General features: G+C 43.5%; 1 protein-coding gene across 5 annotated transcripts in view; it reads right to left on the bottom strand.

Annotated features, from left to right (window-relative positions):
- mrtfab (myocardin related transcription factor Ab) overlaps positions 1–22,577 on the bottom strand; it is a 44,569-nt gene that overhangs the window by 3,796 nt on the left and 18,196 nt on the right. For 4 of the 5 annotated variants that reach the window (XM_080873123.1, XM_080873126.1, XM_080873124.1 and 1 more), the window contains 11 exons: positions 11,480–11,545; positions 6,971–7,026; positions 6,567–6,642; positions 5,868–6,029; positions 4,273–4,436; positions 4,030–4,164; positions 3,806–3,874; positions 3,085–3,269; positions 2,549–2,720; positions 1,130–1,525; positions 20–1,021 (listed from right to left, as the gene is read on the bottom strand). In XM_080873123.1, coding sequence (XP_080729249.1) covers positions 20–1,021; positions 1,130–1,525; positions 2,549–2,720; positions 3,085–3,269; positions 3,806–3,874; positions 4,030–4,164; positions 4,273–4,436; positions 5,868–6,029; positions 6,567–6,642; positions 6,971–7,026; positions 11,480–11,545 — 2,483 coding nt within the window. Of the gene's footprint in view, positions 1–19; positions 1,022–1,129; positions 1,526–2,548; positions 2,721–3,084; positions 3,270–3,805; positions 3,875–4,029; positions 4,165–4,272; positions 4,437–5,867; positions 6,030–6,566; positions 6,643–6,970; positions 7,027–11,479; positions 11,546–21,286; positions 21,921–22,577 lie in introns of those variants that run through there. The other variant, XM_080873125.1, reaches the window with a different exon arrangement.

Below are 22,577 nucleotides of genomic sequence, written 5' to 3'. Positions count from 1 at the left end.
TTGAAGTTCACAGTATTACCTGTTGTGTTGAGGCTGCTGATGTCTGCTGTTTCTGCTGCTGCCTGTGCTGAGCTTTCAGCTGCTTCCTCTGATGAGTTTGGCTCAGTGCGGGTTTCTGACTTGTCACCGTCTGGTTTTGGATCTGCAGCTGAACCTGCTTTAGCTGAACCTGGTTCTTCTGCTGAGCCTGCTGCTGCCCTTGGGTTTGCTTGAGCTGGTTTTGCTGTACTTGCTTCTGCTGGGCCAGTTTCTGCTGCGTTATCTTCTGCTGAGCCTGGAGCTGTTTCTGTTGGGTCTGCTGGAAGATGAGCTGCTGCAGCTGCTGCTGCTGGTGGATCAGGAGTTGAGCCTCTTTCTTTTGGTGATGCTGTTTTTGAGGATTCGGTTTGGGTTCTGCGGCCTTCGTCGGCTGCGCCTGACTTTGTTGCTGTTTCGGTTGTGGTTGCCGTTTTTGTTGATCAGACTGTTGGAGCTGCAGCTGCTGAATCTGCTGCAGCCTGAGCAGAGTCTCCTGGGAATACTGCATCGTCAGGACCTGCTTCTTTGACAGAGCCTCCTCTGTTACTCCCTCCATTCCTTCCTCTGGCTCTACCTCCTTTTTGACCTTCAACACGATGCCATTAGGGAGCGTAGGGGGCTGAATGGCTGAGGCTTTTATTAGCGTTTGGAGCTTAACCTCTGGGGATGTTTTGCTCTTATCGCTTCCTTCCCTCTTGACCACTATCCCACCTGCCATCTTGCCTTGCTCCAGCTGGGACCTGAGAGTCTCCACCAGCCTCTGCTTTTGCCTCAGCATCCTGGTGAGCTCCTCGATCTGTTTGTCCTTCTCCTGGAGCATCTGGTCTTTATCCATAGATGACGTGTCCATGGCTGCTCCGGGCTCGGGGGTTTGGACAGATGCAGGTGAGGACCTGGACAGACTGCAAGAGCTCTGGATCTCATCTTTGACTGCGAGTGGAGAGACATTTGCTGGGTGCTGAGGAGAGGGGTGCAAGGTGAGCTGGGTCAGCGGAGAGCTCACCTGAAGGACACACACATTAAAAAAAGGAGAGGATGTTAGGAAAATGTCTGGGTAGACACAAAAATGACAAAGTGCTTCTAACAATAACAAATGAAACATAAATTTCACCATTTCTCCAAACATGTCTCCATTGCAGCTGGTCTCATCTGGACTCATTCCAGCTAACGACCTCTCTGACGGAGTCGGCGACACCGGAGGGCTCGAGCTGGTGCTGCCAAACCGCATCACCCGCCCTGGAACCGCCTGAGCCAGTGAGGACAGAGACAACTTAAACCCACCCTCTACTGACTGGTGGTCAGAGGTGGAAGTTGTGGTGGGAGAAGATGTGGTGGTGCTAGCAGCTGAGGTCGTGCCCTGCAAGCCGGACTGCAAAATGCCATTCTTCGAAACAGTTGCGGTTCCCCCATTTTGTTCTTGGTAGTTACGGAGCCTCTCAATTAGATCATTCTTGGTGCCTGAGACGGTCAAACCCCGCAATTTCAGTTCTTGTTTCAGCTCAGCAACCTGGAAGATGGAAACAAAAGTGGTATTCATAAAACAAACACTGACTCAAAGTGAGAATAGACTCAAATTTAAAACGCTCAGCTCAAAGGAACTTTATACAGCTGGACCTTTAAAGGGTGCGTAGGTGGTGATGTACTGATAAAAAAAGCCATGTAAAAGGTCGCCTCGGACAAATTCAGACAAGTGACTCTTTAAAATGACACCCAAATAAGATGACACATTATTTTAAAGCCAAAACACTAATGAGTGTGTGTAAACCATTCACACACACAGAACTGCATGCAAATCAGGAGTAAAAGCAAAGATAAAGAGCTCAACTCTTTCACCCAAAAAGACATCTCCCTTGTACCCTTAATAATGAGTTTTGACACCTCAGTAAATATCAACAAAGACGTGATTTGATTACCATCTGAATAGTTTCCAGCTTTTTCCCGCACAGACAGAGATGACACTCACTAACTTTGAATGCAAACCAGGTGATTTTGTTCTACAAGCAGGCTTGAAATATGATAGAAAGCACTCAGGGCAGAGAAGAGTTTAAAGGGTTACTTACTCCTAGTAAGGTTTCAAGGGGTAAAGAAGGAGCCTTAAAAGATAACTTTGTTGGCTTGTGGCTCAGTGCGCCACAATAACTGTCTAATGATCACGTCTTTTATTCTCTGGCCGAGTGAGTTTAACTATCTTTCTTAATTTGGCTTTGCAGTTATGACAAAGCACAAACAATACATGAAGAAAGTATAAGAACATCTACACGTCTGTAGAGTCCACCACCATATGAGGGGTGTCTGCAAAGATCTAATCCTTACAGCTTAGACTGCTGCAGACTTTCACAGATTTCCCTTTGAGAAAGGACCAAAATCAGAGCTCTATTTTAGAATGGGCAGGATCAATGATGTTTTCGTTTGGGGCCGTTTTGCTGAGCACAAACTTAGATCTTTGATTTGAATTACCCAACAAAATGAGCCACAGCACTGTGTGCAGTAATGATCTCATAAGTTTGTTTTTGGGTCCTGAGTTAATTACTTTGAACTCATCCAGGTTGGCTGGCAGAGTAGCTGGTTTGGCTCCTCCCACTGCGGTTTGGCTGTGACGGGCCGTCCCCGTTTGACTCGAGGAAGCTGTGGTGGTTGTTGTGTGAACGGTACGGGAGGGGGAAGGGCCAGAGTTGGTTGTGGGAGGCTGCTCCGTTTGTGGCCTGAAGGAAGACAAACAACAAAGTTGTACGGTAATAAAGATTATCGAGCATGTTTTTTTTCTCTGGCAGACCACGGGGGAAATTATGATGAGAGATCAGCTCTAAAGATGAAACTTGTGAATTTCTAAATAAGTTTTCTAGAATTTTAAAATGAAACATGAAAGTTTTATATTAACTGTAAAGTATACTCAAAGTAAAAAGGAAAAAAATACAAACTGTAAAGCTACACTGCAACTACTAGCTTAATGCAGGAAAAAAAAATAAGGGTGTTGAACTTGTTGACTCTCGGCAAAAACCCACAGCAATTACTCATCCTCGCTTCCAAACCATACGCACACATATGCAAAAGTGGTTCGACACTCACTTGGGAGGGGCGGGCAGGATGGTGTGGTAGTTGTAGTGCTGCTGCTGCTGACTGAGAATCTGCAGCTGCAGGAAGAGCTGCTGCTGCTGGAGCAGCTTCGCATACGATGAATCCATCTGAGGCGGACGCTCCTTGTCAGCCTTCTGGTCGGGGGGGATGTACTGATGGTACTTCAGCTTCTTCACCTTCACGCGGCAGGAGGGAATGTTTAAGAGACAGACACGTGTGAGATGCATGGGCATTCTGTACATGTAGGTCAAACGATGCATACTAATAAAAACTTAACTGAAGTAAAAGCTAACGCACTTCCAGTTAAGAAAAGCAAGTATATATTTCTGATGTGCTGAGGCCACTGTTGCTTCATAAAATGGTATCTCTTCCTCTTTTACAAGCAATTCTCCTCAGTATGATTGTAAAATGTCAGAAAAAAGCACTGAGGTTAGAGAGAAGCCCCTGCTCTATGATTTAATAGAGACGACGCAAAAACCACAAAGAAGACTTTTATTGGCTCTTTCAAATCTAAGGAGTAACTTTTAATATTTGTCGCTCAGCTGTGGGAGCAGCAAGCCAGACAAACACAATTTGAAGTCTTAAAATCTTTACTGCAGACAAGATGTCATCAAAAAACAGCCTTTACCAGTGACTGGTCGCAATTTAAAATTGGCCATAAATCATGTGCCGGTGTGCGAGTTAAAATGAAAGCAAAACAAAGACCTCTGACCTTTGGTTTGCTGTCCTTTGCTTTCTTAGGTCTCTGTGGAGGGCGGTCTGAACTCGTCTTGGCCTGAGACTGCAGTCAGAGAACCATGAGAAATAGGGGGGGGAAGGAAATGAAGAGATGAGGAGGGGGTTTTGGTGAGCTACAGCGTTCCCATAAATAGAGATTACGGTCAGAATTATTTTTAAATCACGAAAATCAACAGGAAGTTTGAGCGATCGGCGCACCTTGACCTGTCCAGCAGAATGGCGGGAGGATCCAGAGGTCACCGTTTTAGGTAGAGGGGACGAAGCGGACCCATTCAACAAGGGAGGGGGCGGCGGAGGTGGTGGTGGAGGTGGAGCAGGAGGCTGTGTGAGAAACTGGTGAGATGATATCACTGTGGTTAATTGCATGATCCTGCTGAAAAACACTTGCTTTTGTTTCACTAACTGCTCTGTCCAGTTCTTTCTGTTCCACCTCAGTAATACCTGTGTGGGGGAGAGGTCTCCGTTCTGGGTGAGCACGTCTGAGGGGGAGACCTGAGGGACAGCGCTCAGGGGAGAGTCCTGATTGGTTAGCTGGTCAGGTGACAGAGCATCACTGCTGTCTTCGTCCAAAGATGAGCTCTCTCCTCCGTTTCCCTTTGGAGAATCTGTGACAGTGCACAAACGTTCACACATTTAATGAAACCGCTATTTAATGGTGGCGTCTTCTGGTGTAGCGGTTCAGCGGTGCGAAAGGGGTTGGCGTTGTCTGGAATTTCCAGAGCCGCTGGGAAACACAGGAAAGGACAGCTTAATTCCCAGCTTCCCCTGCAATTTTAACACTCAAATAAAGTTTCTCTAAAGTTAGTCACCGCTCTTTAGCAATCGGCACTAAGCAATTTTAGAGAAGTTACAACACCGCGTGCCGTGTCTCATGTTTCAAAACAGTGCCGTGTCCAAACAAAGCTTCTGAGTCACTTCTGTTTCAGAGCTGCTTGTTTTGTTTACACACTCACCTTACTGTAAATACGTGAATGGTGTAACTGCTCAGGTGTTCAGTCTGAACGGAAATCAAATTGTAGAGGTGGCGCAACTGCACACCAAAACACAGGTACAATAGCACCGCGAACAGTGGAAGGGGACGTGTTTGAACTTGTATTCATCACATGCCTGAGGCTCAGCCTGAATTCACCATAACCTGTCCACTGTCCTGTATTTACAAGTCTTGCTAATTCCTGCAGGTACGCTTGTGAGTGTTGTGCAACGTTGTGCAAAAGTCTGTGTGTGTGTGTATGTGTGTAAATCTCTGAACCAAGTGTCATAAATATACAAGATTGCCCAATTTTTCTTTTAAACAATAGCCTGCGGCACCTTTTCAAATTCTTCATTTCATTTTTCCAGGCGAGTCCGACAAAGTTTCATCAGAGGTTCAAATTTTTACAGAGATTGTAACATTGTATTACCAGCAAGATGATGAAATAATAAAGACATATAAAGAATGAACAGTTTAAAAAAATAAAATACAGATCTTAATGATCGCTGTACGTGTGACGATGTTGTGTGGGCCTACTCGTTAAGGAGATGCTAGCCTGCATGCAGACATAAATAAATGCATACAGTACGATCGTTATCGTGAGATAAGATTTATTTTTTCAGTCATTTATTTGTAAAACTTGTGTATTTCGGGACTTTAAGCATCTACTGATAACGAGCACCAATCCTGCGCCAGTGATTATTCCTCAGAGAGAGACTTTTATACAATGCTCGTTTATTTTCACTCGTTTTCACACGACTCAGTGTGAGTCGTTACTGTGCTTTACTGTCATTTAAGGTCACCCCAGCTTTTCCTTTTCCTGCTCTCAGTTTAACTGCGGGTGCACGTTCTGACACACGGGAAGTGCAGCAGATGAAACACAGGTGAAACGACGATAACGTTGACGAAGTTGATCGCAGGTGCAATCAAACCTTCCCAACGACTTAAACTTGTGATTACATTTGAAAGAAAGAGCAAGGCCATCAATGAAGACATTTTCTTTTCCCGAGCGGGTCCCTGGAGTGAGACGAGTACAGGTGAACGCTGATGAGGTGTGTGTTATTACCTGGGAGTGAGTGCTGCAGATGGCAGTTAACAGACAGGATGTTCTTGTGGACCAGCTCAATGGGACCCGGTCTGTGAGAGATTTTGTCATTGAGGTCGTCGGCCAGTCGTGCTCTCTTCAGCTGCAGCTGCTTAGCCTGCAGAGACGGCTCTGCCGACGTCTCTGCAGAGGGCACAGCAGGCCGTTATGGATACATGTGCATTTATTTATCAAGTGATTCACACACATATAATCCTCTGTGAATCTGTTCAATACGTTACAGCAGGTTTTAGCCTATTTTAACACTTCCGCGGTTTGACTTCAACCTAATTTAAAAGAAACTAAACCAACAGTCAAACCAGCTGCTTCAAAAAAATCATAACAAACATAACACTTTAAACCGCAAAAACATATATTAAAATGAATGTGAAAATGTGAAGATAAGCACCTTGCCTCATGAAGACAACATGCCGAAACACATTTTATAAAAGAGTTTTCACAGCGCCTGAATCGAGCTACCGAGTTTTAAGATGCAGAAGCAATACCCTCAGAGAACACGGAATTGCTTCAAGCAGAAATATGAAGGAGGAACTATACATTAACCTCTTCATAAAGATTTGGTTCTGTTTTTGTCTAGGTATTTTACAAAGCTTAAAATGTGACTTTTTGACAACACTGGCACTTGCTGATTAAAAAAACAAATTAAAAAAAAACACGCACCCTCCAGAATGTGCATCCTGACCAGCTCGGAGCGCTCAGGACGACTCCGGATCTTCCTCTTTAGGTAGTCCTCAGTCTGGGAAGAAAACAAGATGCCAAAAATCACATGAACTCCAAATTGCTACAACACCATAAAATATTATTCTGTCAGTTTAATATATGCTTTTGTTTCCATGTCACTTGTTTTCATCATTTCCTGGCTCTGCAACTCACAACAATTTTGCACAAACGTCAACTAACCAGAGATTATCTGTACGATAACCCAACTACAACCAATCTGTATCTGTGGCGTCCAAGCTTTCAATTTGTTAGGTTCTTGTGGGTTTTTTTTTTTGTTTGTTTTTTGCCTCTCTGAAGAAAATCCACTGAGACTGCAGGAGACTCATTGTTCTTATGGCTCTCACCCTTGCTCGCTCCAGACTCCTCCGCTGTTCGTGAAAGGCTGCTGGGCTCTTCAGTGCTGCATGGAGAGGGAGGGGGAACAGGAGGAGAAACAAAAAGCCAAGATTAATGCAGTTCAGACCGACTGTGAAGGAAGTCGTGATGCTCCTTTCAGCAAGCAAAAATGTGAGAACCTGTACGGCTACAGTCAAAGACAGACTCAAAGCAGAAGTGGCTTCTGGCAGAGAAGATCAGGAGTGCTATTCTAAACCACACACTCTGATGACAACTCAGTAGGCAGATCAGCCTCTGCTGCTGAGTGTGGTGCACATCCACCTCGGTTATCACCGAGAAAACCGTTACTGCCAGCGTTTCCTCGGCCTTTTACTACGCTTTTCACATCAGTTGTGTTACGTTTATTCTCATTGCAACTCAAACACCAAGGCAGCTGCAGGAAGTGTCGCGATGTGGTCAGTGGTAGTGAAGTAGTTTAGATGAGCTTGATTTAATGGAACAATATGACTAAAACCATGAGCGCAAACTGTACCAAACATTCACTCAGCAGTTTCATTAACCTAAATGAGAACACACTGTTCATTATTCAGCAAGAGTTTTCCACGTATTCCAAAGTTTCCAAATGTTCTTTCTCATACTTTGAACTGACGTTAGACACTTTTGGACACATTCAGCTTTGTCTTGATCTGTTATTTAGAATTACACAGTGTTAAAAAGGGAATACAAACACTTATAAAGATTACAGGTTACATATAGCCCAGCTTCATTATACTTTTATTGGTATTTTACACAGAAACGTGCTGCAGATTGTGGTGCGTTCTAAGTTTTTCCATGACGAAAGGTAAGTCTAAAGAAACTGCATTTCAGAGGTCAAACTATCTGCAATAAGTCTGGCAGATGGTCTGTAGCTGAGGGACATCAATTCTTGATGAACAGAGTCTGGAATGGCTCTTTAAAAAGGAGCGAGCAGCAGAAGAGAGACTGATGAATAGAGTGCAGCACACCCAGCGAAAGTCTAGATTCATCACTTCATTGCTCAGCCATGACCAGTGTATGGGGTGGGGGAGTGAACGTCTATGCAGTATTTTTGTAAGAGGGAAATGCATAAAAGCAATTTCAGCTGGCTAAAATTGTGTAAAAAGAAAAAAAATCTGTATTACCTTTGAGGTGAAAGAGGTGGTCAACATGAAAAATGAGTCCAGAGCGTCATATATTTTGCATTTTATCTTACACTTTTATAATTATTCAGTTTGCAGAAAGGTCCAGTGCAAGGAAACAAAAAGTTTTACAGTCCATCTCCCATCACAGATTTTTTTGAGCCTAGAAGATCATTTCTATCCAAAAAACAAAGCGCTAGACATCAAACTCTTTTTAACCACAAATATAAAGTCGAGGTTTTAGAAAAGCTAAACGGACAGGGGAGATGCCCGCTTCGTTTTTGGGGAAGGATATTCAGAGGACAGCGGCAGTTATAATGATGTAAGACAGCGATCGTCTGATTGGTCAAGAGTTGGTGAAATCCCTGCCAAGGGTGTTTGAGATTGGACATTCTGGCTACAGCAGGGCGTCAACTGTGTGTGCACCACAGATGATGGGTGGGGGTCAGAAGCATTCCTTGTGTCACAACCCCTGGCGTTCAAAGAATACCAGTTGTAATATGACCAACGAGTGGTCTGGATCACAATAATAACACCACAAGGACAAACCGGGCCCATAAACTACTTAAACACAGATTAATTGCTTCAATATGATGTTCAATGAAAACAATATTTCCTTGCGTATTGGCAAGAGAAGGCTGGGCTGGTTTTATTTTAATCATATCAGACTCTTACTGGCATTCATTGGAAAATAAATGTTCACCAAATGCATAAAAGAATGGACAATGAGTCTGTTGGCCTGTGAGCCCTTCTGTCATTGGTGCTTATTGGTGCGGCCGTCCCCACCAGTCCCAGTTTCTCATGTAACCCCTGCAGTTTAAACCTTCTATTTGCAAGAGGCAGCCAATCAGCAGCTTAAACGGAAAGAGAAAAGACCCAAAGCAGCTACTGGTAGTTTTTTATGATGTGTAAATGATCATTGCATATGTAACCTATAACTGGATATACTCAAACATTAAAAGAATTCGAAACACCAAAACACGCACACACCAATAGAACTAGGTGCAAATTAAACTCCCAAAACGAGCTACTGGATCAACAGTTCTTCTTTCACGATGTTGCTCCTGAAGCACTTTTAAACTGAAACTTCATGGGGAAGAAAACACTAAACAGTTATTTGAACATGCCAGGAGGAAGTGAAAACATTCGGCTCAAAAACAGCATTTTCAAGCCTATTCTTATAGCTGGGCACATAACACTGTTCAGAACTTTCCCCTGTGAAACACCACAACCTCCCTGACCCCATTAGCTACAGTTTCATTATAAAAACATTGGTGGTTTCTTCACACATAGCCCAGTTTTTCATACAGCGGAGCAACAAAATATGTTAATGCTACAAAAGTATATATTTGTTGGCATTCTTAAATGACGATTAACTGACTTTTGCTCACAGCTGGACAGTCAATGTCTGTGTTCAGGAACCTCACGAAAGTGTTTGAAAGTGGAAAGTTATTCATTCACACCACCTTCAGTTGCAAAACCAGTGTGAGGATTTGATACCACAGGAGGAACTGACCCTGCCTCAGCACTCAGACATAAAAGTCTTTTTTTAGTACCAGAAAACACAGCACAAAGGACATTTAAATGTAAGAATTAGAGAAGTGACAGAAAACCCCTGATCATTTATGTCACCTTTGAAGGTTCTATGTTGACTAAAACAAACCATGTGGTGACATTGTAAGTGAAATTTTCAGATTTTGTTTTTTTTATGTTTCAAAAATCCAGCAAATAACAGTAATTACAGAGTCATTAAGAAATATAAAGACTATTTTTTCTTTGCTGGAAAGTGTTCAGGGTGTGGAGCAATGTGGAACTACTTGGCAAAGTTTGTTCCTGTCAACAAGATACAGTTACCGTGAAAATCGATCGAAGATGAAGCGAGAAGTGAAGAGAACGGTTCATATGATCTTTACTGAACTATAACACAACAGCGGACCTGATGCCTGAACAACCTTTGCCCCATCTTTCTGCATCTCGGAGAAACAATTTAAAAGAGGATTTCTGTAGTCAACAAAGTCATCGACTTAGGAGCAATCTAAAATCTCATTTAAACCCACAGCTATACTTTTTTTTCCCCCTAGGAATCTCCACAGAGGAGAAGCTGGAAAGCGAAATAGTCAATCCAAACATGTTGATCCTAAATCTGCAACAATCTGGCACAGGGCCTGTTGCAGAAAAGAGGACACAGAGCGATTTACTAGACTACTTAAATGGTTCACTGGAAGGCTCCATGCTGCCCACCAAAACAAACCCTCAGTCATCACTTTATGGTATTCTTATGTATCTAACCCTTAAACTGTTATGTAAACTGAATATGCAGCACTGCAGGCTGAAAGCAGCTTGCATGGTGTATCTTTTCAATCTCATCTGCTTTTGTCAAAAACAAAATATGACAACAGGTGTGCCACATGTTACCATCCATTCACAGTTACTTGTTTCCCTGATACTCTTCTTAACACACAGCTAGCATAATCTGTCAAAGTTTGTATGTCTGAACAGGCCTATTGGGCAATCTAACAGGTATTTAGTCTCCATTTGAAAATCTACTCAGTTAGAATGAATGTTGGCTACCACGTCTACAGTATGAGGGCGAACACTCGCTTGCACACTTTTAATTCAAACCAAAAGTCTTCTTGGAAAAACGAAAAAGCAGAGTGCTTTCGGTTCTACACAGAAACGGAGGGAAACTTTTAAAACTATATTTCTGACTCTTGTGATGTGAGGAACCCTGAAACAGGAAGTGGATAGACATAAAGAGGAAGCTGCCCTATTTGATAACACAAAGTGGTGCAAAGATACAGCTAAATATGACACTTGCAGAACACACATACTCATACTGATAATGCCGATAAGAGACGACATTTTCAGCAAAAAACAAGAAACGACATTCCAGACCTTCACTATACAACCCATCATATGACAGCATATACGGCACAGACTGACAGACGCTATTTACCAACATATCCAGGTTCTGTTGTTGAGAACCAAAATGTGTCAGCGGGATGTGAATTAAACGACATTCCAAAAAATACGTGAGTATCGTTTAGCGTCTAGCATCAGGTAGCGACCTTGTTAGTGTGTGACAGTTTAAGATTTGGTGTGTAATCCTGAAACAGGAAAGGGTTAGCAGTTTGACCTCAGCTCACAGCCAAAGCTCCTGTTTTCTGCTCGAGTTTCTAAAAACGAGATGATACTGTCTGTTCCAGACAATAAAGAAGTGCTGTCTTTGGGTAAAACGTGATCAGTTGAGAGTCTAAAAGCACACTTAAAGTCAGACTACCGTACATTGACGATATATACTTTGGTTCATGAGCTTAAAAAAAAGCAAAAAAGCAAGTAAAACACACTCAGCAGACTTACGTGGCATGATCCCTTGGCTGACCAGCTCCTCTCGTGTGCGTCTCTGCTGAAGTTTGAGCTGGAGGACTGCATGGAGACACAGGAGGTAAGAGGAGAAAGAAGAGAAGACAGTCAGTGACGGCTGGCGAGATTAAGAAACTGCAGCGGTGAAGCTCTGTGCCCGTAAAGCCTTACAATCAGCAACAGATCCACAATATTTAGATAAATAAGCACATAAAGGAACATATATGACTGACACGACGAGGACCTTTACTCTGTGGCAACCGGTTCATTCTCCAGTCTCCCTGCCTCGCATGCATCTTTTTTTTTTTTTTTGAAGTTACAAAGGAGGCGGGTACAAGGTGTGTGTGTATACAGACTTCCTGTTTCTGAGCACAGATGTGTGAAAAAGCAGCAAACATCCATCAAAGAGTGAGAGAGACAGAACACTAAGGCATAATGCTGCTATAAGAAATTAACGAAAAAATTAAAAGAAATGAAAAAATAAAAGCACCGATTTGAATCTAAATTACTTTTTTTTCCTTTTTCATTTTTAAATGGGCCGATTGCATCGTCATTTCAAAACAGGAAGCTCTTGTTACATAATGGAGAGGCGGGGTGGGGGAGAACTGTAAGGAACACAAAGCTGGACAGAAAGAGTTGGACTATGTCTGACATTTCTAAACAAATAAAATGTCAGTTGTTGAGTGCTGTGTGGCACAGTCCTCATCCTGATACTTTTTTAAAGTTTTAACGAGCCCAGAAAGTCTGGCGTCATCATTGTAACCGGATAATAAATTAGAAATGAGCGGGCTATCGTTTAAACAAAGCAAAGACACAAATATAACAAACTAACAATTACATATAGACACCTGCAAGATCACAAGTACACAGCATTTCATCACTGTCATGTTGGCTTCGTTGCAACACGACAGCAATTTAGGGAAGTGACCTGAACTATTTAGTCAACCATCACATCACACAAACACACCACCCATGAAAAAAGACACCCAGAATGGCTGCAGACACTTGTGTGTAATGATTTTTTTTTAGCTTGTAAGCAAGTAAGTAAGTGACAGTGCATGATGTCTTTCCATTTCATTGTTTATCTTTTATTTCCAAGATATTAACAGTATCAGAAGAGGAAGCAGTATGTTGTTATACCAAGTAACTTCACTACTGATGTAAACATTCAGCTGACGCTCCTGCTCAAGTTGTCCCAGCGATCCTTACTGAAGGGCTACGTATCTATTTGTGTGTGTGTGTGTGTGCGTATACAGTGTGGTGCAAACCACTGAAGATTGCCAAGCATTTCTAGCTAGGGTTGTGTTTGCTACTTCAGTCAAGCAGCACCGGTTCTACCTCGCCAACAAAGTGACATCACTGGTACTCAGTCTAGCTCACGATATAGCTGTTGCTGCTGCGGTGCTGCCTCTGTGTTATGACAAGGAATCCTCGCCTAGACGGGAACGCCGCAAGAGCCATGAATTAATGTCAGAGCCTGTGCAACTAAATGTCATTCTTTGGCTCCAAATTCTTGCTGGCGATCCCGGCTCCCCTCTGTTGTTTTTACAAGTGTGTATGCTCCAAGTCTGAAAGTATCAGTCTAACACTACCGACTCCTCTCTAGAAGCAATAACTTGCCATTTGACATTTAGCATTATAAACACGCATGCCTAAACACACTTAGGCGAGTCGATCTATATGGTCTTGCCTGTACAGCAGCTGGCAGCACTCATTTTGTCTCAGTAGCAAACGCACAGGAAAACACTTTCAATAAAGGAACGTGCACACACAGACACACACTGATACAGACTGACCGTGCCATGCGCCATTAGATGCCATGCCACACGGGGCTTCCAGGGAAGGAAGGTTTATTCTTAGAAAGAGACTCTTACACTTTCCCTCTATCCATAACCCCCTCCACATCTTCTATCCCTCCCCCAGGATACTCCAGTTTTCTCCTGCCCTCACTTTCCTGTCCCCCCTAAACACCAAGCTGATGAGCTCAGTACAGTTGCAACACTGGCTCCAATGGTTGGCTATAATAATAAAGCGTCAGCTATCAATAAACCTCCAACCCCAACATTGCAGAAGTCTCTGGCAGACAATCATGGTGCGAAAAATGTAGCAGTGTTGAAATTGTAGATTCACGTGCATAAAATAATCACGTTTGCACCACTGCCTGTTATTTTGTCTTCTTTCTTAACTTTTCTTCTCATTTTGTATCTACTTTAATTCCACTTTTCCTTACTTTAACTTTTTCGTGCCCTTTCTTTCAATGCTGCAGTGCTTTTAATCCTAGTTTTTGTCTGCTGAACTAAACTGTCATGTGTTTTGTACAGCACTTTGTGACTCTAGTATTCCTAAAGTCCTACACAAATAAATACTGCTTGCTTGCAGCACAGCAACAAAGACAGGAGTATAACAGACAGACAAAAACCACTTGGAGGCTGTGAACTGTTTGTTCTGGATTAACCACAAAACAAACTTTAAATGGGTGCCAGAAAGACAAATGAAAACTTTTGCACTACGACAGTGGCTATGGTTACATGCACTGCAGCAAGAACTTATAATAAGATAAGATAGTGGACAAAAACATAACCAACAAGGATAGCGATGTTTTGTTAACTGTAAGCAGATTACTGCTTGGGAAAAAAGAGGAGGGATGTGTCTTTGTGTTTTGCGACCAGGACATGCTCTGGGACTTAAATCAGGTTTGAAGGCCATTCTGGTTAATTTAAGAAAATGGATGAAAAGGCAGGACAGTTTTATTGGGATACTAGGCCACAGCCAAAGCTTGCTACTACACTCATAAAAAGTTAAAGCAAAGGCAGACAAGGGAGAAAGAGGAAGACGGCAGAGATGCAAGCGTTTGAAGATTTTAGATTAAGCAGAGGAAATGACAGCAGGTGGCTTATTTGAAGACAATTCGCTTACTCGATCTTTTGATTAAACTCGTCGTTGCAAACGTCAGAGAACTAACACTATGATTTGCACATTGATTTGTTATTTCTAAGATCTCTGTGTGGGTGTACATGTGTGGGTGTACATAAAACCCCCCAAAACAAAACACTTTTTCTCCCCAGCAACTAAAGTCATGGCTTTCTTTAAACCTTTCACAAGCTTAACTTTATAACAAATCACCAATAATGAAATCTTTACCTGAACTTATAGAGCTTTTATTTCCTAAATGTCAAGATCAGATCAGTTTCAAGTCATCATAATTGTCTAAAAGAAGGCTGTACAGGTAAAAAGTCACATTGGAGGGAAGAACGAGGATGAATTGGGATGCTGGTGGCCAACTGGGCTAAGCCTGCTGTGCTCATGTGTCAGTAGATCTGATTAAACATGTCTGAGTTCGTCACTGTCCCCAAAGACCCCTGGCTTGGCACGACTAAGCCTGCGCGCACCAACCCGAGTGACACACATGAAGGCAAAAGGCTTCAGGCCCACAGAGCGTATGCCACATACCCACCTAAAGACGAGCCCTGCAGACGCTTTGAACAGACGTTACGCTTGGCACTGGCTTTGGAAATGTTTTTTAATCGGGAAAGATGTTCTCATCTTTCGCACGGTAGCACCGTTCAATTGCATGTGTTGAACAGAGAGGCGAACGCAGCGCATGACTGCAGCGAATGTTTCGCACATCAGTGAGAGTGGAAAGAAGCTAGAGAGCTAAAAGGGCAGAAACAATGCAAGGTTAAGGCCATTCACACCTTGGACTCACTCCCGCTGCCTTTCCTCTGCTGCGCTGTGCCGAGAAGCAGGATGACCACACGGAGAGTTGCGGTGAATACTAATCATCCTTAAAGTTCAAGTGAGAACAGACGGATAAAGGCTTTTGCAGCTTTTGCAGTTTGTGTCACTCATACTTCAGAGTAAGCAAAAAGCACACCGGGATTAATAATCTTTAACTGATGGCTTTTTTTAAATCCCTTTGCTTTTCTTTAGACTCCATCCATCTTCAGTCATTCTAACCTCACAGGAATGTTTTGTTTCATCTGCAGCCAGTCATCTGAGACTCTGGTCCATGCTCGTAACGCTGGTTATAAACAAAGTGAAGCCTTTTTTACTGTTGCACGGACCATACCAAATTAGGCTAATTTTTGATAGTATGTCACTGTTGGATGACTTCATTTTTTTGGAACGCCATGTTTTTTTGAGCCTTTTGCACACCACATCTAAATCCCAAACATGCACAGTGGCAACAAGTGTCACACAGTCATATTTAATACATCCCGAAATACTTTAGAAATAAGACACTACTGTAAAAAGATAAAAGCTGAAACTTGCACTGTAGGTGAAGTAAGGTGCATGCATCTCCATTTCTACGATCCACTTCAAACTTCCAATATTGGGATGTGGAGTTCTCATATTTGGGCTAAAATCTGTTACTGGAGTTTCCCTTCGAGTTACTTGCCCTAATCCGTGTGCAGTTCGGAGGGCACACATCCACACAAAGCCATGTTTTTTGGCTCTCACATTCACATTAACACATTCTCAGGTTAATAAATTCCACGTTTTACCATCACAAATAAGTGCTGAACCCTCACTCTACCTCTTACCCTATAAAACTTTTGTTTAATCTATTTTTTTAAACGTAAACCTTAAAACCTAGACTCTAGGACTTATAAAAAAATAACAAAAGCCATTTCATTGCACTGTTGGTCTAAAACCCAAGCTGAAACTCACAAAGGCACCTGGACGTGTTATATTTATTTATTATTTATGTTATTTATTCATGCTTTTGGTTTCCTGTGACAAATGTGTTGCTCGCTCATTGAGTTTGGAGGCGTGGCTCTAGAGTAGGGCTGAACGATATATCGCATTTGCGATAATATCGCGACATGATCAAGTGCAATTTTCTAACCGCAAAGGCTGCGATTATACTGCGATTATATTATACAATTCATGGGCTGCATCCTCCTGAGGCCGCATTTGTAGACCGATTACGTCACAGCGACGCGCCGAAGGCTGTCCAAATTACTACCATATCCCAGAATTCATAGCGCGGCCCAGCCAAACTCCAGTTTCCAGCAATGGCGGCCGCTACTAAGTTTTAAAATTACTCATACTAATCTTTCTGGGTCACAAAATAAACTTTTAACATATTTTCAGGCGAGAAAGTAGTTGTGTAAACATCAAATATCTGCTCGGTTTATCAAGATATCCCATATTTGCAAAAGTGCTTCGACGTTTTCAGAGGCGTCTGCTACCCACCAGCTCGACAGCTAGCCGGGAGCTCGAGGGTTACTGATGCGGCCGAGAACGGCACAACTCCCGGCACATCATTTTCAGATCACCGCGGAGTTTCGCTGCTCGGGTTAAACGTAATATATAAGTCACTTAGACAACCTAAAAATGTTATTGTTGGGCTTTTTTCAGTGTTTTGTTTGTTCGTGAGTAAATCGGTTTGGCTGAGATTAAAGTTATTAGATTAGATAAAATAAAACTTTATTAATCCCCCGGGTGGGTTCCTCCTTGGTTTTCACACAGCTGACTAAACGTCAAACAGAAAACTTATTAAACAGAAGTATGAGACAGTCGAGAATTTACACCAGTGTCTGGTTATATTTTAGATAGCAAGAAGCAGACGGCCGAGTTTATTAAACTCCACCGAGACAGCGGTGACGCTAATCAGAACTAGCCTTCTGATTAGCTAATCAGAAGGCTAGACCGTCCAATTTCACGCCTTTAAACTTTAAAGGCGTGTTTGTGTGTGTGTGTTTATACAATTGCTATTATGTTTGCACTTTATGTGTAATGTTACTGACTGCAGAGATCAGTAAGATGTGTGTATTTTTTATTTATTAGTTTTATTTATTTAATATTATTTTTTAATTGAATGACTGTCTAGTAGTTCACAGATGTCGAAAAACTGAGTGTGGTAAAGCCACTGATTTTTTTTATGTATATTTCTGCAATCTGCACATTGTACTGACTTTCATTTTAATGTTTACACCAGGGTTCCTTGTCAGCACTTTATGCTCAGATGTTTGTAAGCTAAAAATAAACTATTGTGTATGTTCAAATATACTGTTGTGATTGAAGAAGTTAAATAAAAATGTCAGTCATCAATTCATGCATCACCTCATGTCATCATAACAGAGGTCTGTCTTCCAGGAAAGAACAGTTTAAAATTAATGTAATATAGTATTGGCCATACTATATGATGTATTGCTTGTCTTTGTTTAATAATACAGAAGACAAATACCTTAAAAAATAATCGCATATCGCATCGCAATCGCAATATTGGGGCAAAAAAATCGCAATTAGATTATTTTCCATAATCGTTCAGCCCTACTCTAGAGAAAACTACAACCCACAATCTGCCTGTTATAGACACACTTTTTGAACAGACATAAGCGTGCGCGCACACTCAGAGTGTCTTTATAGCTGTCTTCCTTTGAAGTCTGTACCTTTATGAATGCCTGGTGTGGAGCATTTATGTGACGTTTGTAAATTTGCACCACAGTTACAATATTCCCAAATTCAAACTACACTAGGGAAAGCTGTTTGTGAATGAACGCACGTCAACACAGTTCTTTCTTTAAACATATGCATGATTTTTTGGGGTGAACACTGACTAATTTTAAACATTAACTTGACCTTTTAAGTTGAAATATTATTTGGAAGCTTTAACCTTGAAGAACTGAGCAAAGCTATCCCGACGTCACAGGCCCGGCTGTCAGCACTTCCTGAATTCACAGTGGTCAAGTCTGCTCTATTGAAAGGGTTTATCAGAAAGAACCTAAAACCACTTCAACTTCCTTCCACCTTACACAAGCCAGTAAACTGCGATCGTTGGCAAGTAAAATCGACGAGCTCTCAGCACTGGTACGGAGTCAGAGGGAATACCGAGAGTGTAGCCTGATGTGTTTCACCGAATCATGGCTGCACCAGGTCATTCCCGATGAGAATGCTTCTGTGGAAGGCTTCCACACTGTTCGGGCGGACAGGGACAGCATCGCTAGCGGTAAGCGTAAAGGAGGTGGGCTTGCTGTTTTAGTTAACAACCGGTGGTGTAACCCTGCCAACATAACAATCAAAGAAAGGATTTGTTGCCCGGACACTGAACTGTGTGCTGTTGGACTCAGGCCGTATTATTTACCCAGGGAATTCTCTCACGTCATCTTGGTGGCTGTTTATGTTCCCCCCTCTGCTAACCCCACAGCTGCATGTGACACTATCCACTCTGCCATAGCTCGGCTACAGACTCAGCACCCGAGTGCCTTTATTGTGATCTCGGGTGACTTCAACCATGTATCACTGGACAATACACTACCAACATTCAAACAATATGTGGACTGTCCCACCAGGGGAGAGAAAACTTTAGACTTACTGTATGCTAACGTCAAGGATGCATACAGCTCCTCCTCCCTCCCCCCACTTGGTAGGTCAGATCATAACCTGATTCACCTCACCCCCCGCTATGTGCCAATTGTGAGGAGGGAACCTGTGACCACCAGGACTGTTAGGAGGTGGTCAGAGGAGGCAATAGCGGAACTACAGGGCTGTTTCGAGGTGACCGACTGGGAAACACTCTGTGAGCCTCACGCCGAGGACATCAATGGGCTTACTGAGTGTATCACAGACTACATAACTTTCTGCACCGACTCCATTGTTCCAGCTCAGACTGTTCATTGTTACCCAAATAACAAGCCGTGGGTGACTAAGGACATCAAAGCCCTCCTCAACAACAAGAAGAGGGCTTTCAGAGGGGGCAACAAAGAGGAGGTGAGGAAGGTCCAGGTGTTACTAAAGGACAAGATCAGAGAGGCTAAGGACAATTACAGGAGGAAGCTGGAGTGGAAACTCCAGCAGAACAGCATGAGAGAGGTGTGGAGGGGCATGAAGACCATCACTGGATTCAGGCCAACCAACAGCAGGGGAGCTGAGGGAGGTGAGAATAGAGCCGACGAGTTGAATCTGTTTTTCAATAGATTCGACACCACAGTGTCTGCTCCCACCCCCACAACCTCACCTGCAGTCAGCCTGGAATCCAGAGCCACACCACTGTGCCAGCCTCTCTCTTCACATGTTGCCTCCTGTGAGATTCCTGACACCCCTCCCCCACCCATCACCTTCACTCAATACCAGGTTGAGATGCAAATGAGGAGACTTCACTCAGGCAAGTCTGCTGGACCAGACGGAGTGAGTCCCCTTGTCCTCAAGGCCTGTGCCCCCCAGCTGTGTGGAGTCTTTCATAAACTGTTTATGCTGAGTCTGAGTCTGCAGAGGGTCCCGGTGATGTGGAAGACATCATGCCTCGTCCCTGTACCAAAGACGCCTCGTCCCAGTGGCCCCCAGGATTACAGGCCCGTGGCACTGACCTCCCACATCATGAAGACCCTGGAAAGGCTCATCCTGGACCAGCTGCGACCCATAGTAAGACCACATCTGGATCCCCTTCAGTTCGCTTATCAGCCTCGTCTCGGAACAGAGGACGCCATCATCTACCTGCTCAATCGTGTCTACACCCATCTGGACCAGCCGGCGAGCACTGTGAGGGTCATGTTTTTTGACTTTTCCAGTGCTTTCAACACCATCAGGCCGACCCTCCTGGGTGATAAGTTAGCAGCGATGCAGGTGGATGCTTCTCTGGTGTCCTGGATTGTTGATTACCTGACAGGAAGACCACAATATGTACGTCTCCCACAGTGTGTGTCTGACAAGGTGATTAGCAACACAGGGGCACCACAGGGGACTGTCCTCTCCCCCTTCCTCTTCACCCTCTACACCACAGACTTCAGCCACTGCACAGAGACCTGCCATCTTCAGAAGTTTTCTGATGACTCTGCGGTGGTTGGATGCATCAGCAGGGATGATGAGACAGAGTACCGGGCTGTGGTCGACTCCTTTGTCACGTGGTGTGAGCAGAATCATCTGCAGCTCAACGTGGCAAAGACCAAGGAACTGATCGTGGACTTCAGGAAGACCAGGAAACACTTGACCCCTGTTTCAATCCAGGGGGTCAGTGTTGACATTGTGGAGGACTATAAATACCTTGGAGTACACATTGACAATAAACTGGACTGGGCTAAAAACACCACAGCACTTTACAGGAAGGGCCAGAGTCGTCTCTATTTTTTGAGGCGACTGAGGTCCTTCAACATCTGCCAGAAAATGCTGAGGATTTTCTATGAGTCTGTGGTGGCCAGTGCGATCCTCTATGCTGTTGCATGCTGGGGGAGCAGGCTGAGGGTCGCAGATGCCAACAGACTTAATAAACTGATCCGTAAGGCCAGCAATGTTGTGGGGATGGAGCTGGACTCCCTCAAGGTGGTGTCGGAGAGGCGGATGCTGTCCAAGATAAAGACAATGTTGGATAACACCTCCCACCCACTCCATGACATGTTGGTCAGTCACAGGAGCTCGTTCAGTGAGAGACTGAGATTACCGAAAAGCACCACTGAACGACACAGGAAATCATTCCTGCCTGAGGCCATCTCCCTGTACAACGCATCCACTTAACACACTGTTTGCTGCTACAGCTACACATGTTTCTTTTCCAAATATTTATTTATAAGTGACTTATGTATGTATGTATGTATATATATGTATATATTGTACTATTCTTAGTTAGCGTATTGTCTGTCTTGTCTTAATGTTGGTTTAAAATGGAGCACTGTAACAAAAAATAATTTCCCCCAGGGATCAATAAAGTATTCTGATTCTGATTCTGATTCTGAAACTCTATCACTTATCTTTAGCAACACCCCATTAGCTATTTGTATTAGGCCATAAAGCCCTGTTTTGAAAATGTACAGTGAACTCAGGAACAAAAACACAACACAGATCTCCAGATCCGACTAGATTGCCCACCTTCTTTCAAGCTGTGATACACAAGTCTGTCATGATCCATCTTCAGTCCTTCCTTCTCCATGTCATCTCCCATTGGAGGAGAGTCCAGGGAGGAGGGTTCAAAGGACAGGCAATGGTTGGTGTCCAGCATTATCATTCAGAATAGGGATTGATTATTAGGTAAACATTGAACACCACGGTTTAAAGTAGATTTCCTCCCAAGTCCCAGATTTTGACCGTATTCCTGAAGAAGGGCACCCTTGACGTGTCAAAAGCTGTCCTCTCTTCTCAAGGGAAAGATGTGATTCAAATGCTTCAGAAGACTCCGTTCCAAGTAAACAAATATCTCCTTTTAAACCAAAATGACAAAGAAAAGCACAGCTACCGCCGTTGCCCTTCTATCCCCGGTGCTTCTTCTCTGTATCAAAGAAATCGATTGGGCTGTCTCAGCTTTGCTCTCTCTCTCCTGCCTCCTGTGCTCTACTTTCCTTGCAGTGACAGCCGGCGAGTCACGACAGCGCTGTTCTGCAGTTTCCCAGAGAGCCGGGGTAAAGAAATCCACAGGACGAGTCGTGGATAGAAAGAACAAGAGCTAAAGGGAGGAAACTGAAAAGAGGCCAGCGGCTGAGGAAGGGAGGACAGCAGTGAGCTCAGCAGAGAGATTCCCCAGTGAGACTGCTCTGATTGCAGCTCCTCCTGAATCTCACACACATGCAGGGAGACACACACACACACGCGCGCACGCACACACGCGCGCACGCACACACACACACACACACACACACACACACACACACACACACACACACACACACACACACACACACACACACACACAGTGAGGGCTGCTGATAAAGTTTTCCTGCTCAGCTGTTGCCATTCATTCACAGTTACAAGCTCAGGGGGGCTCCAACATGAAAACCTGCTCCCTGTTCAACCCAAACACAGCAAGCTGATCAAAATCAAAGCAACAACACAGAAGATCGGCTCATAAAAACTTCCTCTGGCTAAACAAAACAATGACTCAGACAAGCTATGGACAGTTTTTATTAGACAGGTAGAAATGATTCCGTGCACCATAAACGACCTTTGCCAAAGATGCTTGAGTAAATCTGATACCAGGATGAGTCACAGGCTGACTTTTGGAGTGGCTGATTTGATACCCAATCACAAACGAAATTCTGAAAGATTTTCCAAACGGTTTGCCCTTCAGGGAAGACAGCGAACACAAATCTGCACTCTTACTGGAAAAAACATTTTAGAAAAGCAACAACAGTCTAATTGGTCTGGTGCAACCAGCGACTTATCCAAT

Source organism: Rhamphochromis sp. 'chilingali' (assembly GCF_963969265.1).
Source record: "Rhamphochromis sp. 'chilingali' genome assembly, chromosome: 22".
Classification (NCBI taxonomy): Eukaryota; Metazoa; Chordata; class Actinopteri; order Cichliformes; family Cichlidae; genus Rhamphochromis; species Rhamphochromis sp. 'chilingali'.
This window is presented reverse-complemented; position numbering and strand designations above follow the sequence as displayed.